Here is a 20,690-nt window from a genome sequence, read left to right on the forward strand (position 1 = left end):
ATAAATACAGGACATGGGTTTCTACTGAATAAGTATAGAGATGAATACCATTATAAACAGAATCTGGACTGGTACCCTTGATTCACCAAGTCCTATGGAAAAGAGGTAAGTGAGTATTTGATAATAGTAGATGATATCCAACAGGAGGATGGAAATCATGTCTCGGCTCACAGAGAGGGAGAGGAAAAGGCATCAAGGAGGAGTGGAGTTTCAGAATGGCAGGTAATCATTATGTATTATGTACAGATCATGTTAAATCTAAATCTTAATTTAACTGTGCCCCTTTAACAGTTGAAATTGTGGCCACACCCCCAGAGCATAGGAACACCAATGAGATAATCCACAGGACGCAAAGCCTGTATATTTTTGAAGCTCCACTATGTTGACCAATAAAAGACAAGCTGTGTCCCAGTCCACCAGGATCCCGCTCCCCTATCCTTCCCTCTTTACTAGAGAAAATGAAATGCAAAAAGGGAAACACAAGAGAAGAAAATGAATCAATCTAGGCTATGTAAGAAAAGAAAGTATTTGGTGCCCACCATTTCTGCCTGCTCAAGGGAAGGACTAAGACATTATTCTGTGCCATGAAGTCATGGACAGAACTTAAAAGCACGGGTGAAAGTAGTTTTAAATTCATGCTGGTACTATATGAAAAATTAATTGGCTCATATTATTTACTTACCATGCATTAAAACAGAACATATGGATACAGACCAATATAACCTACATATAACAGCTAAATTATGCTTTTGTGTTTTAGACTTTGATCTTCTTCAGTTTGAATTAAAAAATAAATCTGTACTGCATTTTACAGTTTTTATGTGCTTTTAACTGATGTAGACTTATTATGCGTGCTTACAATATATAGTCCTATATGGGTTCTATAATCATCTTCCATAAACAGGCTACTGTTCTGAGGCGTTTAGGTAGTAATTTGTAAAATATTATACCGTTATGTCTTGTACACTACAGCTGTATTTACTACAGTAAAATTCTGGCAAACACAGCTGCTGGTATTTTATCTTTAAAATGATTTTCAGCATAAAATGTTTCTTCTGCTGGAAGCAGAGTATCAGTTGTTGATTTTTTATTTTGCTTTTGAACAGTGCATGATTATTAAACACTGCCTGGTCAATGTTTTTTTTTTTATAAAAAAAAAAAAAAGGGGACTATTTTAGTGTATATAAATTCTTCTTAAAAAAAAACCTGGTACAGTCTTTGTGTAAAAGAATAAACAAAGCTTCTGTTTCAGTCCTTAGGCTTGTATTAAAGGTGTGAGGTAGCATGCTGGCAGCAGAATAAAGCCAGAGTAAAGTGTTTAGATTCAGAGATGTTGTCTTTTTAGACAAATAGTGTTTAAAAAAACAGCTTACAGAGATGTATAGAGCAGATAAAAAAAAAAAAAAACTTTATTACAAAGTTAACTAAAACATGATAGATGTGAATTTGCTGCATTATAATTCATCTAGTCTGTTAAAGCTAAAGTTTGGTTGGTAATATAACAAAGGGAGTATACAAAGTAGGAAAAACGTTGCTTGCAGCTGTACAGCTCAGGGTGAGAGACTCATAAAGGTATTGAGCACCAAGTTCAATACCGCTTCTAGTTAAAATTTCCTGAAGGATGTATGTTGACCTTGGGTTTTCTAAATGAAGGTTCACTAAAACCAGCAGATGATGTGGTTTCCCGAACAATAACAGAGTTTAAAAACATCACACACGACATACAATAATGTGGATATATATATTTTTTTGCCTCTTCACTTTTCCCTCTGACCAATTGGACATGAAAAAGAAAAATGTTTGATTCTTTAATGAATTAATGTGTGGAATCTGAACACAGTCTGCTCTCTGTCCCTCTCATCATGGTTGTGCCGCTCCATGTTGTTTGTGTGTTTTTTTTTCCTGCCTTAGCGTTAAATAAATATGCTTGCATACACCAGTCTGTGAACAGCGAGCTTCTGTAGCAATGACCTTTTGTGGCCCAACCCTCCTCGAATCAGTGGCTGCTGATTGGAGAAATGTCAAGCTGACAGCCATCCCAATGATTGTTGTAGGTCAAAGATTAGCCATAACAAAAGATTTGAATTAACTTTTTAATTATGTTCTATTTAATTGAGATTCATTCCCATGTTTATAGAATGGTAATAGTGTTGACAGTGAGCTGCACTGTCTAGTAAAGTCCATTAGGGGGCACAAAATAATCACAAAACTAAAAAAAAAAGTCATGCGGGTTTGAGCTACTTACGTAAAATATCAGTTCTTCAAAGTTTGTAAGAAATCACAAGTTATTGTCTAAAAACTGAAAATTGTATCTTAATTAATTTTCAAGTCATCGTGATTTCACCAGGTGAGTTATTGCTGCATTAGATATGGGTTTGTTCCTTTCTTAATAAAAAAAAAATGATAGAGCTGATTAATATTTGTTAACTTCAATTTACATAGAGAATGTTCCCTAAAACCATAAAAGCAACAACAATGCATTAATAATTTAATCAATTTAAAGTAAAGTTCATAATAACAGGATTCTTTTGAGGTTGTTCTAGAAGGAAGAGGAAAAAAGAAGTAGAGATAAAAAGTAAAGCAGTTAAATACTAGTAAATTCTGAAATGGATGGTAAAGTTCCCTGTTTCCCTTATGTAAAAAATATTCCATCAAGAACCAAGGTTATATACATACACACAGCGTTGTCAGAGCGTGTTACTCCCACTCCCAGACTTGATTGAGGGTGACTGATCATAGCTGATCTAGCTGCCAGCAAAGCATCCTGTTATACTGAAAAAACAATGCATAATCGGAAATGTAATCACTATAAAGAAGAAATCATAAATTTTGAATTTCATAGATCAACATGTCACATTTGATGCATTATTTGTAACTGTAAAGCCCTGAACAAAGGAATATGACAGACATACACAGACAGAGAGAAGAAAAATGAGGAGAAAATGGGGGAGCAGAGGATGTGTGACTGAGCCTTTTTCTGGCTCACTTCTGACCGTGCTGACTTGCAGTGCATATCTGCGTTACAAAACCAAAACAGGCTGGCTGTCATCACCTCCGGGGTAGAAAATAGCCTCTGTTTGCCATGCCATTTTCCCTTTTCCCTCATTCTCAGGGGAAACAAGATTTGGGAAGGACCCATGCTCTATGCTGTTCCTGTGTCAAGTGCTGCGTTCTTCATCTGTAGCTGTTTATGTAACAGAGGATTCATTTGATCACATGTAACAAGTCGCTGCAGGAGAAGAGGAGGGTTTTGTTTTGTTTTTTGGTGGGAAAATCCTACCTCTGTTTTTAGTGCCAGGAAAAAAAGAGTAAAAGGATGGGCTTTCGTCTGTGATGTTTGGTCAACATACCCTCATTCCGTGGTGATAGTGCCTCTTTAAATATCCAGCACAAAATATTTAATCAACATCAGTTGGCAGGCTTATACAAAGAAAGTTCTCAGTTGCTCTGTATGTTTACATCCCTGGCAAGTACAACTCATAAGTTCTACGCAAAAGTAAGTAAATTATTAAATTAGTTTATGGCCTGGTATTATCCCTTGAATATATGAGTCTTACCACTAACATTTTCACATGTTCAATCATGTTTATATCTGCTATTTTAAACTGAGAGCAGCTGTCACAAAAATGAAGTCTGAGTCCTAATGAGTCTATATTAGATGTGATTACCTAAAAAAAGAAATGCAGATAAAGAGAATTGTATGATCTCTAGGCTGGGTGTCTGCCTTGCACTTTGCCACAGTCAGTTTTGTTCAGGTGTAATTAAATTGTCCTTGCTCTCATAAGAGCCTATTTGATAAGACGACAGCTAAAAAGGACTGAGAGATGGCTTATCCTTGACAACACTGCTGCCTTAGGTTTGTTTTCATTTTCACTGTATTCATCTCAATGCTGCTTTCAGTATAAATGAGCAATTCTGTTTCTTATTCTGAACTTAAAGAATCAGTTCTGAAATAATATTTGTTACCCAACTGATCAGTCAGTTGTATTGATGCATCTTCTCTAAAATGTAATTTCTTACATGGTGTTCCTTAGGTGTCTATTGTTGGACCTTTATAAATGCACCCATAATCAATATCCAGTGTGACTCTCCAGTCAGCCATGAGGACTCTTTCCACTTGCTAGGCACCATCATCACTAAGGCCTTAAATAGAGGCCAAACATCACCTCCATCACCTGCCGACTGCGGCACTGGAATCTTGGGGGCCACCAACTGCGGCACTAATACCTTGGGGGCCAGCGACTGCGGCACTGATACCTTGGGGGCCATCGACTGTGGCACTGGAACCTTGGGGGCCGCCGAGTGCAGCACTGAAACTTGGTGGAGGCAGCACAGCTTGGACCGAAGAAGAGGTGTGGAGCGTCTGCTGAGGGGCCTTGGAGCTTTCTCCTTCTTAGAGCTCCTGCAGTGCTCTTTTTCATAACTTGATCCATCATGAGGCTCAGGGGTCTCTGGACGGCACAGAGCATGATTAGGGGTCACTGGACTGGACAGAGCATGCTCAAGGGTCAATACAAAAGCACAAAAAAATATAACTGAAAACAACTACAATAACACAAAATGGAAATGAACCCAATAAACTACAAAACACAGCAAGAAAAGAATGAAAAGTATAACTGAAAACTCAAAAAGAAAACTTAAGAAGAACCAAAAAGTGCAGAGTCATGAAATGTAGTTGGTCCCACAAGAGAGGAGCCTGATACCTAAATGATCTGCCTCCCATTTTACTTATAGAATGGTCCACTTTATCAGTCCATTTATGCCTGAGTAAAATCAATGATGCAAAGAAATGTGGAACAACATTCTGTTACTTTGATATAAAAGACTTATTACCAATCTCACACATACATGATACTAGAAGTTAAATATTAGGTTTAAATGAGAATAATTTTCACATAAGGTCACAATGTAGCCAATATGTAAAGACACACACCATTTAGGGTGCAACTCAGCTACTTTGGTAAATAAATGCTTTTAGATAATTTGTTTTATATGAAAATGTCTGAAAATGTATGATTATACGGTAGTTCAAGATCAGCAAGTAAAAGCACTGTTAAGGAAAATGAATGTCCAACTTGTGACACCTCACCTCATTTTGAACTCCACTCTTCCAAAGTGTGTTTCCTGTGGTCACTGTATCGTGCAAAGAGAGAGAGTTCAGCTGCAGGTCTCAGACAAGGACTCTGTGTGTAAGAAACACAGAGACCTATTCCGAGTTGTGTAAATAAATTAAACTGATCAAAAGATCCCGTATACAGTCTCTCCCTGGGGTGAACATGCACTCTACATGGACATCACTGAAATAATAAAATACAGACCTACATTTTGCATAGATATTTGTGAAGAAACTCCTTATGTTCACTTTTAGAGATTTTTTTCATCCATAAATCATGCCATGATCTTGGCACTGATAACTGGATTGATTGCTCATTTCATTCACCTGTCCCATTCTGCCCGATTTTCTTATTGCTGTTTATCATATCCAGCTTTTATCTATTTAAACTACTCACTACCAGCCATCAGTGCCAGATTAATCTTGAGTTGTCAAAGTTTTCTAGCGTTACTGATAGTGTTCTGATTGCCTATTCCTGACCCATTTCTGTCTTCGGACCTCTGAGCCTGCCTATCTCTGTTCTGATCTATTTGCCTGACCTGTCTTCGGATTCTGTTGGATTCTACTGTGGACTGAACCTGGATCTGCCTCTTGATTTCGCCCTCTGGGTTATCCTGCCTTCCTCCGTCATATGTGGCAAGCGCTGCGTCTTGTCAGCTGACCGTTTGGTATCTATCTCGCTCTCTGGGCACGGAAAAAACTCTAAACCTGGTTAGTTAACCACACATTCCGATCACCCGTTTTCGTGGTCACTAACCTGTGTTTCCTTTTGCCAGAGTTACGTGCCTCAGACACCCTGGTCGCTGCTGCAGATCAGCAAACTGTTTGTCGCTGCTTTAATAAATGCCTTTTAAGTTATCCCACTGTCTGCTTGCCTTAATACTGGGTCCCTCTGTTCTGAGTCATTACAAATCAGTCATATATGTCAAGTTAATTTTGAACTTCAAGAGATCTTTTTTTCTACGGCTGTCATGATGGGTTACTAAAAGGCCAAAGATGCAGAACACCACGGAGGCTGAAGAAAAGTTTAACAAGTTTATTGTTCACAAGCACATGGAAATAACACAGGTACTGGTTCAGGCCTGGGGGCTGGTTCACTGGAGTCTGTATGGGAGACAGTTCAGTTAGCTTGGAATCAGTTTAGTTTGAGTTTGAGAGTTTCAGGTTTATACCTTGAGAAGTCCGGTTTAGGCTTTGAGAGAGGAACTGTTGGGTCCAGAGATTGTTTAGTTCAGCAGAGTCCGATAACTGCTTCAGCGTCTTACTTCTAGCGTGAGGGCAGACCTTGGCTTTGGGTTTCCAGCTCTTAGTCCAGAGCTGCATGGGAATCCAGAGAAGAATCTTCAGGTTTGGCTCAGAGGGCAGGCTCGGCAGGTTAAGCTCTTTCAGAGCTCACAGGAGAAAAACAGGATTCCTGAAAGCAGAGACAAAAAGGATTAGAATCCAATCTGGATTCAAGGGCAACAAAGGTTCTCAGAAGATGCTAGGCTCAGCTGCTAACCAAACTGGATTTAACACTGCGGCGTCGAGGCTAGGTCTGAAGGCAGGTTATATACTGTGGATCCTCTGATGATGAGATGCGCCTCAGGTGTGTCAAAGGCTCAGCTCAGGAGGATCCATGGCGGACTCTGCTGGAGAAAGATGGAACTTCTCCAGCTCCCAACAACGGCACAATGGTCATATGGCACATAACTTTATTTTTTACATACAGGTGCAAATAATAATGAATACAGTGCAAATAATAAGGGTTGAATAACTCCAGAAATAAATCTTGACCTGTTATATTCCTTCTAGCATTAGTTTCAAATTGTGTTCGGCTTTGTTGCCGGTTTATAACACCAAGTTGTGTCTAAGTTTCATCCAGTAGCCAATTTTAATTGATGTTTGAAAATTTGGAGAAAGCATCATTTCATTTTTTTCTTTTTTATGTTATGTTTACACCATCAGCATGATGCAATCACATCCATGCCTGCCACTTGATACAATTTTCCTATGTTTGCAAGCCACCCTTTCACACCTCTAAACATACTAATGAAGTGCCTAGTCAGCTCAAAATGTCTCTTTTTTGAAGCTTTTATTATCTGCCAAATCATCATCATCATCCATCAAATGAAACCACTCCCAGGTAGAAGAAGTTTGGAACTTAGAAGCCTGGACCAAATCTATCGCTTTTCATGAAGTGAAAGATACCAGTGTTAACCTCCACAGTCAGGGAAGATTTATATCCCCATGGATTCAAAAAGCTTTAACCAAGAAAAAAAACACTGCTACAATTTGTTGTTGCCTATAAGCTAAAAACATGTGGCTTTTGGAGAAGTGATTTATGGTAAGACAAAGATGAAGCAGTTTTACCACATTAATAAGTGACATATTTGAAGGATTCAAATTGAGGCATTTAAATTCTAAGAAAATGTTATCCACTGTTAAACATGGTAGAAGCAGCATCATGATCGAGGACTGTTTTCCTGACAATGCTACTTATTTTCATTGGATGGATGAAAAATAAAGATTTTGACAACTCTCAGTTTCTTAACATGTTCCTTAAAACAACAGATGGTTGAAATATGGCCAATTTAAACTTGGTCATATTCCAAGAATCTGAAAAACACTGAAAACTGTTGTTGGAATGGATACACCAGCAAACAGCAAACAATCATATTTCCAAAGTCCCAACAGCTCCGACAAACTCCCTCATTTCTTTATGGAAAATCATGCGAGAGGCTTGTTGAAGGCCAAAGAAATCAAATATTAGTTTCATCATTTGTAACTATATTAGTCAGTTGTATAATTGTGATTCTACTCATTAGATCAAATCTTAAACAAATTTACCCAACTCTGATCATTTTATATGGGAAGTTGTTTAATGTATCCCCTAGATAGGGAACAGTTCATATAAAGCATTTTTAATAACATTCATCCCAATCTTTTGGCTGAAAATCTAATCTGTATGCACATTAAAATCCAATTTAATAGACTGCTCTATTTTTCTCTCAGATTTCAGCTACTTAAAGTGTGCCATTTTGTATTCCAAATTTTAATCTGCCTATCCAATATGGAACTGAGGAGGACTTAATTCACATCTCCAAATATTCAAAATAACTATCTCCTTAGGCGCAGCAGCTCCCATCCCAGGAGTGGTACAAAAAAAGGGATGATCAATAGAGAAGAGGAAGTCAGCACTTCTAAGCACACAGAAAGAAAGAGACTGTAGCAGCTGTTAGCAACACAGTCACATCATGCATAAGCAGCTCTTACTTAATGAGTAATACCCTTGGACTGTGTGGATGAGAATACAGAGAAGGGACTGGCGCGCTTCTGTGGAGTTTGAGGTAAACATTCGAAATACTGAGTGCCTACAGCAGATTACAGACTGAGGAGCAAATGTTGTAAACTGCAGAGTGAATTAGACACTCATAAGAAAAACAAGTCTGTTTCCTCCAATGAAAACACCGCGAGTCTGAGGCTGCAGAAGAAGCTTGCCAGGTACTTAAGTAAACTATTTTCTGCAGCAGTGTTCAAGAATCATCACATTTCTTATCAGTCTACCACTTCTACTTATCTACTCTGACCAGAGCCACTCATGCCAGCACAAGTTAATACAGCGCAGCTGAAGTAGCTAAAGTTAGGTTTGCTATCAGCTTATCATTTGGTACAGAGTCTGAGCGTAGATAATAAAAAAAAACACCCAGATATCATCTAGAAGTAGTCGTAGTAGAGTCATTCATCACAACTAAGCACACCCTTGTTCACTGAATTGCTTACATACCTTTATGATAATGCACTGTATGTGTGCAAACATCTTTGTATTACTGGAGTGAAACCACTGTAAACATGGTTAAACTACAGCTTAAGTGTGTGGTTTTACATAAATACTGGTTTGGTCCGAGAATGACGTGATGACTGCGTCTCACTACTGACACATAAGCCCACCTCTATAAGCTGGGCAGCAAAGGATACCACCAGGCGCAGTCTCGTAGTGCTTTCAAACCATATGTGCTCTTTGCCATCTGCTGTGTTTGCACATTGGAATATTACTCACAAGCTGTCACCCAGTGACTTTGCTTGTAAAGTTGGAAAAAGGTTAAACTAATTCATGCCATGAATACATGTCAATGGTGACACAAAAGAAGATAAGAGGTAAATCAGTTGGAATCAAAAGCTTTGTTGTGTATGTCTTCAGCCTAAACACAACTGTAATGGAGTCATATGGCCACAAAGATAGATAATGAAATTATTGGGGGGTGGTGGGGAGGTCTCTTGATAATGCATAACTTTTCCAATTATTCTGCCATCAAATCTTTGATCAGTGGCCTAAGTGGAATAGTTCAGGTATCATCCTATCTTACTGATAAGTTATACTACAGTAGGAAGAAAAGGAAGATGTATTAACAGCACAGCCCTGTATGCAGCAATGTGGGTGCTGCTGTTGTCTGTTGAAACGAAGAACAGCTGAAGCAAAAAGCAAAGTTCTTTATTTACCCTTTAGTCTTAGTTTGGAAACTCGAATAAGAAACTTCCTCATTGAAGACACCACAGTAAATCCAGAACCCATTGAAAGGACTATTTATTATAAATACCTTCTGCAGATTATTTCATTGGAAAAGAGATTTTGCTCCTGGCATTGTTACCTTAACCACGCAACCATAATAGCAGAAGACAATGGGGGTATACTGGATGGATGGATGGATGGATATTAAGGAATGACAGGTGAGGTACAAAATATTTTTAAGAGATCTAAGTAATAAACAGAGTTATTCACATCAAACCGCAGTCAAACCTTTGACTCTTTGATATATACAAGCAGAAAACTGCTGATGCATCAAGCAGAAGATGTAAGCAAACGCATCAAATACTGAAACAACAGAATTCTCATTAAAACTTCAGAGATTAAAACAAGTCAAGTGTCATGTCTCTAACTTCCACGCTGTTCTGGTGGTAAACGAACTGTATCTCAAGTCAAAAAACTTCATAAAACAAAAGATTTTTCACTGAAATCAGAGCTCTATCTGGGAAGGAATGGCATCTAAGTGTGTTGGTTGTTTCTCCTTTGCTATGTGGTCAAATCTAAAACTAAGATTTGAATAAATAGGATTTGCACAGCCTTTTAACTTAGAAAGTGTCCAAAGTGGTGCATTTATTTTAGACCTACACAATGTTAGAATTTAGAAGCCCTTTGTGATGCTAAAAATTATTTGTATTTTATGTTTCGCTCCATAAATGATTATCTGGATAAGATTTTGGCCAAATCAGAAAAAAACATCAAGGAATCAGAGTAAATTAAAGGCAATATCCATTTGAATGTACCGTAAGGAATATATTCTATAGGCATGAATTGATTAGAAATGCTGAATGTCTTAATGATTTTTCCGTTTAGTCACTGTAATTTAAATACATGAAAAAAGTCACTATAGAGACACAAAATAATCCCGCAAGATAACATGCGTGGGGCAGTTTCTCTGTTCACATCCTCAACAATCAATCCCTATCGCATATGTAGGTATGTTTCTTAGGGAGCTAGTTCAGATTTGTGTGCTAGGGGAGGATTTTAGCAAAAGGACAAATACTTCAGACTCATCTACCAACAAACTTTTCTTGGAAAGCTTCTTTTTCATTGTGTTGCACTCTTGAAAATGCAGCAATAAGCATCAGGAATCCCAGCTTCTTCACTTTGAAGTCAAGCAGGAGATGTTTTTCCACATTGGGACGAAGCATTTAAGTCACACTCCTGCTTTAAACTTATACATACTGAATGAGCTCATCTGTTATAAGAAAGTTATATGGACTAAACTGAGAAATTTCACTTGCAGTAAATTAGTAAATTAAATTTATAATCGTGAGTATTTTTTACTAAGTCAAAAGTGAATCTAAAGTAAGTTATCAAGTTCACATTACATGATTGTTTTAGTGGCTTAAACATATATGCAAGTCTACTCTACAAAGGATGCAATAGTTAGTACAACTTAAAACACATAGTTCTCTATACTTTTTTTTGTTTTAAGTGCAACCAGTTTGCATCCTTTTCAAAGTAATTATGACTAATTGAATTTTACAGTGTATGAGGGGTTTCTCACAGCAGTATTTAATTGTTGCAGCTGATAGGGAGAAATTATGTATTTATTTTTTTACCCTTTGCAGACAGTAGTGATTTTTTGCATCAAAACAGAGCTTTAGGAGAGGTCCACAAAATCGCTAAAAATAAAAATAAATATTTGAAACATGCACATATATCTAAATTACCCACGCCTACTGCTTATGTCTAACATTCAAATTCCACTTTTAGCCTAAAACTATGAGAATTAATTAGAAAATTGTCTGGAAGTAGCTTTTTTTCCCCTACTTGCTTTGATTCTGTTTTATTTTCCTATATTTTAATCTTTTAAAGCACTTTGCATTGTCTTTGTACTAAATTGTGCTATACAAATAAATTTACCTTGCCTTGCCTTGCCTTAGGATAGGTGAATTTTTTTTGTATTCATAAAGTATATTTGGAATTTTAAACTTGGAAAATATTTAGATCATTTAACACTGAACTTAAAATAAATGATATGCTGTTTGTTTCTTGGTTATGTAAGCACGTCTGAAGAGAAAAAAAGCATGATTAATGTGAATAATCTGAAGTTAGAGGGTATAAATCAATGCGCGCCTCTGTGTGAATGTGGCTGCCCACAGTGGTGTGCTGCAGTCCGCTCCCTGCCGTAACGCACTAAACTACACGGACATTAGCGGGCGCAGCGGCGCAACCACCGGAGGGGGATTAAAAACAGCGTGCGCGTCAGGAGAACCGCTCAATTACCGACAGTGTGAACAAAAAATAACCTCGGTGTTTATATCTCGAGTTCTCCGGCAGGCAGTTTGCAGCTGCTTTAAACAGCAGAGAGAAAAAGAAAGAGGGAACTCATTTAGTGTCCTTTCCGTGCGTCGTGATTGAGTGTTAGCGAGCCAGAGGGGGAGAGAGAGAGAAGGGGGAGAGAAAGAAGAAAAGCTCGGCGGGAATGGCTTCATCTCCGTGCGGCAGCAGTAACTTTGATTCCGGCCTGGAGATCAAAACTCGCTCCGTGGAGCAGACGCTTATTCCCTTGGTGTCGCAGGTGAGTGTTTTGGGAAGCTTGGTAACTTTTCCCAGAGCTGTGCTGAAAGGCCAACTCTTGTGTTTACCTGTTTGTTGTTCAGACTGCGTGTTTTTTTTTTCCCTTTCTGGTGTAAATATTATACAAAGCTCACAGATTTCAAAGTAGTACTTGTTATAACACTGTAATTACCAAACATAAGAATATATGGGCTATTCTTATCTGTCAACAACTAAACCATTTGTAATCAATTTGGTCAATTTTTTTTAAACTTTATTAGAAACTCAGGGATAATATATGTTGCATTTAAAGCAGAGCCTTGGTTAAAAAAGAACTACAAAATCAGTAACAAAGCATTCAAAAACCTCCATAAAAGGGTTATTATTGTTTTTTTGTTTTTTGAGTTCATGCCAAAGTCCTGCGGAGTTTTCCCAGAAGTTCCTGGTGCAGAGCAGGGCTGTGATTCCCACTTCTCAGAGCACGTGTTTTGTTTAACAATAAACACAAGAAATTAAAAAAACCCACCTAAAGCCTCCACTCTCTCTCACCAGCAAGTCTTTTGTATTTGTCTGGAACCCAGGTCCCTGAGTTAATGATTAATGCATCTACAGTGCCACTAAATATTTCCTGCTTATGTAACACACCTTAGATACTTATCTTTATATTGTCAGTATATAGTGTCTCTAGGAAGTCTATGATTTCTTTCCCCTCCCTGCTTCCTCCTAGAGAAGAGAAGCTGCATTTCCCCACTTCTCTTTCCTGCAAATCAAACAGGACCTATGCTGGTTAAAGATTTTTTCTATTATAATACAAAAAATTATTTTCTTTGCTCTGAAATGACTTAACTAATAAATTATAATAATATCCTCCATAACAATAATCCACTGTCATTTTTAAGTTTTATACACAAACTGACCAAACTCAATATCAGTTCAGTTTATTCGTGGTTTTCGTGCCCTTATTGCTAAGAATAATTTTAATTAATCTGAATATCTACTGGAATTAGTAGATAGGTTGAGTTGAAAGGTTAAAAGTAGTTCATGATGCTCACATGTCAAATTGAAGGTGTTCTTCTATCTCAATACTCAGTCCAAAGAATGCCAGAATCTTTTAATGCTGTTGTCTTGTTTGCAAATGTAGGTTATTTAATATACCTTTATGCTTGAACAGGCTGCATGGGTTTGCACATCAATATTGAAGCAAGTCTCGCAAAGCATAGTCATGCACCTAGGCCTGTCACAATTAATAAATCAATTAATCTGATGAGGTCAGAAGTTTCTGTTGCATGCTTGTTTGTTTTCCTTATGTCTCCTCCCTTTCTGCTAAAGACTCTGAATGATAAAGGTCACACCCACCGCTCCCCTTTTGTTTTCTTCTAGCAGTGAGTGTAGCATGAGAGCCATGTGACTGAGGAGTAGCAAACCAGTCAAGATTTAAAAAAGCAGGAAAAGATTTGGTCCCAAAGTCAAATGCAAGAGCTGAAGGGTGGGAACACTTTGGATTTAAAATGAATGACAATATTAGCATTTATCCGAATAATTTCTGAGACAATTCATTCATCCAGTAAAATTTGCCAAAAGTAACTTTCCTCACTTCATTTAGAATCAATGGGGTGCAAAGATTTCACACACAAAAGAATCACTTCATCAAGAAAATAGGGGAGAAACATACATGCAATTTATATGGCTAATACGATAATTAAATTATACATATTAATGTTTAATGTTTTGGTAGCTTTTTTTATTCGTCCTTTTAGTATGAAACCAGGTTGAAGAGAAGCAATGTTTTTGATCATGTAAGCATGCTTACGGTTACCTTTTCTTCTTTCTGTTTTTACGTTTCCACTGCTATCAGTATCAGTATGAACATCTATAACACTTGTTCAGGCTTGCGTGCTGGCTAGCGCAGTGCCATGTGACACCCCATAGCCCAACTATAACTCAACCTTTACAAAAAAAACTATTAGTTATTAAATTAATCAACTAAACATCTGTAAAATATTTGCATTTCTAGTAATTGATTTTGTATCAGACACTTTGGTTTTACATTGCAACTGGAGCAATTCATTTACGTGTTATCACTGTGTAGAGGCATGTTTCTGAGCACAGTGATGCAAATGACTGTGGATGATTACAGTAAAGTGAGAGTGTAGAGACACCCACTTAGAACTGGTCCCACCATAACCTCAGTTGGTCTTTCTGTGCGATGGTTCGGTGTGCTGTCATGCTGTCTTCCCTTAGCTCCAGGGTACTGCCGGCCACCTCTTGGGTTCTCTTTGTGCATTGCCTCTCATTTTACTCTCTGGCTGCTCCTGTCTGAGCTCCAGGAAAGTAGTACACTTATAACTGTTGTTCAGGCGATCCTCCCTCAAAGACGCATAACAGCTTTGGGTCCTGCTAAGATGGAAATATCACAGGAAGCGACAGTGATCCAGTTGTACCTCCTGGTCTCTACCTGAATTTGGAGCATCTCTGGATTAGGGGTGAGTGTTGGCAAGGGTGTTGCAATACGATACGCATCACGATACTTGGGTTAAGACACGATATATTAGCAATATTGCAATATCACAATATATTGCATCATATTGTGACTGCACCTGAACAGCAAAAGGGCTTCATGGCTCCATCTAACGGATCGGCAGTTCAAAAGTAGCATTTTCCCCCAATTGCTTTAGGGAAAAAAGTAGAAAAAAAAAGAAGCAATATTTAAGCTGAAAAATCAAAATTATATCTGCACCCAAAAATCCAAATCGATTTTTTTCCTACACTCCCACTCTGGAGGCGCTGGTGGATCCAGGAACTTCGATGTCTGAGCTGCTATTCAACTTTTCATAATGAATGAAGCCATGCTTAGTTGAAACGATCGGGTAGAAGATCATTCTATGTGCTGAGGCAGTGAAGTGAAAGGACTGGAGCATTTTTTATCCACCATGCAAATTTCTGTTGAAATGTCAAGCAAGCGGCAGCAACCAAAAACGGCGTCAAAAACAACTTGAATCACATTTGGGTTTTGAACACATCATAACGCTAATGCACTACATGCCTTGCTGTAGTTCCTTGTTTAATGAACAGTGATCAGTTGTATGACTAGCTTTGCATTTGGATGGTGGTTTAAAATTTTATGAAGTAGTTCTACATAAACGTTTAAAGATGGTATTCGATTGGTATGAATGTAAAAAAAAACTTTGGTGAACTAAACTGAATTGATTATGTAAGATGGCAGAACCCGTATCTGTTCTTGACCTCTTTTGGGTTGTAAGTTCTGCCTTTGTGATATCCCGTTCTTGATTTATGCTAAATGACATCTAAATAATTATGGCTTTATCGCCAGTCCTGATTACAAACTGAAATCTCTTTGGTCAAATACACCCTATATGATCCCTACAGACTTTTTTCACTTTTGTTCTTTCTAAATTATAGAATTGTATGACATTGGAACAAGTAACACTTATTTTAATTCATTTTATAACCAAACCAAGCCTGAGAACAACTGCATTTCATGAAGATGAAAAGAGCGCCCTAATTCCTTAAAATGCTTAAGTCCTTTTATAATGCGGCAAACTAAAGGGACAGAGGCATGTAAAAGTGCTGTTGTTCTCGGTGAAAGACATGGAAGAGAAAGAGAGGCACCTCACTGTTGGCTATACAGAGTGAACTGAAGAATGGTGGGCATGCAAGCAGTGTCCATGAGCCTGTCATTCCACCCCCCTCCTTTGCCAAATAGCTTCCTCCCTCTCATTGCACTGGCTCATTTGAGAGATAAGGTCATCTAGTGCTGAATGGATGGGCTGGTTATCAGAAAAGCACATCTGTTAACAGGGAGAACTTTCAGACTTTGCTTCAGACCTGCAGTCTTTCACGAGAACATGTAAAAGAATAGTAAAAGGATTTGAGACTGGGGAATTAAGTGACGATCCTGGAAAATTTATTAATGAAGTTACTGGTAAAGAACATTTATCATGAAGCCTGCTATGAGGTTATACAGGAGTGTAAACCCCTTCTTCCTAAGACAAACTAGCTCAACTGAATGCAGCAAATAGGAATGCAATTTATCCTGCAATGGCATTCAGCATATCTTCTGGTGAATAGTGGGCCTCAAGGACAATCTTCCTAATTTTCTTTTTCTGTTCTCATTGTGCGACATGTCCCCATAGCAACAAGGTTTGAATTGCGGAAAAAAAGCACCTTTTTCTAAATACTATTAACTTCAAAATTGTTACCTATTGTTCTAGGTATGGCATCAGTTGCTGTTCTTTACATCCATCTGCTTTCCCTTTGGTTCTGTGTTGTTTGGGTCAGCTATGAAGGTGATGAAAGCATTTCGTTGACAAAGCTTTTTTACACAACAATATCGAGACGATGACAAAATAAATATTGCTCTTAGGTAACTTAAAAATGATGAGACAGTGAGTTTACCTTGTCTAAACTAAGACTAGATGAAAATGTTGATGACTTGTCGGAAAAACAAAATGAACAACTTTTGTCCTCTGTCAGTCAAAAGCTGAAGGGTTAACTGTGCTGCACCCCATTCTGTGATATTTGGCCCCCGTCCACCTTTAACGGTCGGCGTCATGTTAAAACACCAAATGCTCTGCCCAGAAGAAGAAGGAGTAGATGGAATATGAAAAAGAAGTGTAGGTACAACCAGTGGTGTAATCTACATTATTGTAGTGGGTATACTGTGCTTAGAAATAAGCACGCCAGTAAGTGCAATGTAATTGACCATTTTTTTTTTTAAGCATATTTAACATTGCTTCATTTCTCTGTTGCTTACATTTGAATCAATGAACAACAAACTGTACTACAGTTGGCTTTATATTGAAAAGACGTAGAATCTATAAAACAGTACAACAAAACATGCTTAAGTATCAAGTACTACATGTAAGTACAGAAGTATTATGCAGGTTAAAACTGTGTCTATAAAATGTTCCAGACATGTTTGTTTTGAGGCTCCTTATGTTTCACTTGTCTTCTTGTTTCTGTTGCAGAGCGGTGGTTTCTTAACCATGTTGTAACATACTTCCTACGTTCAAGAAGATTAACAGGAGACCCATTTATACTGATCATCATGTGATTACTTATATTTGACAACAACAGAGAAGATCTTTTATCTGTACAGATATTGTTTATTAAGCTGAACCCTCTTTCACACTCAGCTGTGCTACATGGAATGGTTTGCATGCAAGTGATCAGTGGTTTAAGGTTTTCAGGCTCCCTGCTCTATCCTTTCTTTGCCTTGCAGCTATATTTGCTGTGATCAGTGGGAATAAAGTAGTTTTAATTTGTTTTTAAGTGGGAAAATCCACCTGAAAACTTCATCAGTGCAGTCAGTTCTTTCAGATTACCATCCTGCCTTGCAATATTATTTCTGTCGGAGCCGCTCAGACCCCCCCCCATCCCGGCGGTGCGCTGTCAGTAGGAATCCCATTCAACAGCAGCCTCTGGCCCACAGACGCGCGTCAACCATTGACTTTGCATTTAAACTCGCTGCTCCTGCTGCGCCTGCTGCATTGGGCACTTTTAAGTGGTTATACGGAAATTCACAAGCTTTTCTAGTGGGTATACGGCGTATACCCGCGTATCACATAGACTACACCACTGGGTACAACCATGGACAGTTTGTTGCTGCGATCAAAAGTTTGGCTTAACTTTAATAAAAGAAATAATCTGTCAGTGTAGCTCAACACTTGCAATACAGTTAAGTAGTAGTCAAACCCCTTTTGGATTAAAATGCAAAGAACTTCGTCTACTGGACCAGAAATTTCTTTGAACCTTTCTTATTTAAAATTTAACCCATTACTATAGGTTGCAGAGAAGTACTTTTTATGATGACTGAAATAATTGGTCTGCGATGGACTGGCGACCTGTCCAGGTTGTACCCCGCCTCTCGCCCGTAGACAGCTGGTGGAGGAGGCACCAGCACCCCTCATGACCCCACTTGGGGTTAAGCGTGTCAGAAAATGGATGGATGGATGAAATAATTGGGGTTGCTGCAATACTGTTGCTAGAGCAGATGAATTTATGACACAAATATAGCATTTTTTTCTCCTTTTTTTTCATTTCCGTTTTTTTCTTTTTTGATTTAGAAAAAATATAAAAGAAAAAAAGAGCCCCCCCCCCAAAAAAAAAAAAACAACATAGCACATCAGTGGACATCAATGTTAAGTTATAGTAGCATCTTAAAATCGAATGTGTAAAATGTGTTTTAAACCAAAACTTTTGCAGCTTACAATTAGTAGGAGCTCAGCGACCTGATTAAGCACTTACCACATCAGACACTGGATGTGTTTAAATGGGTTTAATTAGGTGTTTAAAAATAAAGCTCTCTTGGGAAAATCTACCCCTGTAAAAAAAAAAGAAAAAAAGTTCTTAGATTTAATTTTTTTTATACTAGTGTACAATAGCCCTACTAAATACACAGAGTAAAAATGGTAAAAAAAAAAAAAAAAATTCATGTGAAAAGAAATCCTAGAGAAGTTCAGTCTATCCAAGAATTCTGCTTTAGTTGCTCATTTAAAACCATGATTGGCTTTTCCAGTCAGAATTCAGAATCACTGGGAACAGGAATCATTACAATTCAGATAGTGCCCAACCCCAGGCACAAATTGTTTCGACTACATTTAGAAAACATAGCCTACATGTCGTGCTTTAAATGTAACTATACATATAGAAATACCAATGCTATATCTTTTTGAGTTTGTCTGTTTGTGCAACATATATGTCAATGAATAACTAGTAAGAAGAAAGAATCCTCTCCCCTCCCTGTCTTGTTGGTGTGCCCAGGCTTCAGTTATCAGCTTCACTCCCACCAGGCTGTAATTACAGGCCTGGGAGTGTCCCTGCCTTGCACTTTTCTCACATACACACTAACTGCATGCTGTCCCACCCACGTTTTTCTTTTCATGCCTACATGTTCACCTGTCATACTGATTCGTAGTTTGTGCATTTTAGGGAAGGGTGCTGCATGTCATTGTCATTTGCAAAGTTTTCTTTTTAGTCTTAGTTTCCAGTATTTTTTTTTTTTTTTGTTTCGTTTTTTTCAATAGACCACCTGGGCGCTTTTCTGTAATTTAAAAGATATTGTCACTTAAATTCTTTTCAAGACGGGATTTCTTCTCACGCAGTTATCAAAACTGCTGTACAGATAAAAAAGTTGTTCTTCCAGAATTGCTTTCCTTCCCTTTTTTTTTTTACCACGGATTTGCTTTTGAGGGCTGCGATGAAACCAAAGAATTGCTCCGGTGGTGGTCAGAAATGCAGTGAGCATCACACAGAGAGAAGGGAAAGGAAACAAGCGTGTCTGCAGTTTTCTCTGTGTGTGTGTGTGTCCTCCCTGTGATGTGGTCTATAACAACGCTGGAAAGCAATTAGCAGTAATGTGGTGTGTTTTTCCTTGAGACCTGACCTCTGTTTTCATGTGATGGTTGGTGAACTACCAGCTTTGTTCTCACCTTTTATAACTGAGATGTGTTTTCCTTATAAAAACCCTGCAGCCTAGCCTGGTTGCAGACACGGTGGTCGTCATGCAAAGGTGTCGTTCATGGGCATTATATATGTATAAAAAAAAAGTTTGTGGGAAAGTAGCTGTGGAGTGATATCTAAGGCTTTGATCAGTTCAGCGCACATTTAAATAAGTGTGACGACTAAGCCTTGTGGTTACACAGTCCTCTTGTCTCCATCATTTTTCTTCAGAAATAAGCTCAGAGATTTGCTGTCATAATTGGGCCGGGAAAATCCGTTACTTGTCCAAGTCTGTTAGCATCGACTTTATCATGCTTCTGGGGTTTCGGTAACACATGCAGTATTACTTTCTGATCTGCTGAAGAGGACTGCGGGTGAAAAGAAAAATATTTTTTATTACATTTCTATTGTTCTCACAAACTTCAGCTGTATTTTTTTCACTCAACCAAAGGTTAATTGGAAGTTAAGCATTAAATGGTCCATTGATTAAAAAGAAGATGTGTAAGGACTGTATGTATGTCTGTGACTTACATAATAAAAAATTAACTCTGTTGAAGCCTCTACATTTCCTTCTAAAAACACTAATACCAGTTGAACTCCTTTTACATTTTGCACATTAAAGAGTAACTAAAAATTTTCTTATTCAAACCTACTTTTTCATTAGAACTTTTTAGATATTGTTTGAGAATTGCTTTCCAATAACTGTATTATTTAATTTGCTGTTTATATCGTCATTAATATTGACTTTTTTTAAGCATATCGGTTTTGGTCTTATGAATGCAACTGAGCCGATATCAACGATTATTCTTTATTTCCATGTAGTTACTGTTTTTGTTTCAGGAGGGGATTGACCATGTTGCATTTGTTTGGTCATGTGATGGTGATTGCTGCAGCTCAAGAATGTGGATTGTTAACTGAATCAGGGAAGCAATTTCAAAATGGTGTTAAATGGTAGGAAAATTTATTTTATTGGAAAATATCAGTTGTCAATCATAATTGCAATATTAATATTAGATATCGAAATTAATGCCAAGTTTTTATATCGGTACC

At 37.8% G+C, this 20,690-nt stretch overlaps 1 protein-coding gene across 2 annotated transcripts in view; it reads left to right on the forward strand.

Moving 5' to 3' along the window:
- Positions 1–11,818: 11,818 nt before the first annotated feature.
- Positions 11,819–20,690, forward strand: part of ctnnal1 (catenin alpha-like 1) — an 81,002-nt gene continuing 72,130 nt past the window's right edge. The window contains exon 1 of one of the 2 annotated variants that reach the window (XM_015372383.1): positions 11,819–12,201. In XM_015372383.1, the coding sequence (XP_015227869.1) occupies positions 12,106–12,201 (96 nt within the window). In that variant the 5' untranslated portion in view covers positions 11,819–12,105. The remainder of the gene's footprint in view (positions 12,202–20,690) is intronic. The other variant, XM_015372382.1, reaches the window with a different exon arrangement.

This window comes from Cyprinodon variegatus, unplaced genomic scaffold, assembly GCF_000732505.1.
Source record: "Cyprinodon variegatus isolate N-32 unplaced genomic scaffold, C_variegatus-1.0 Scaffold71, whole genome shotgun sequence".
NCBI lineage: Eukaryota > Metazoa > Chordata > Actinopteri > Cyprinodontiformes > Cyprinodontidae > Cyprinodon > Cyprinodon variegatus.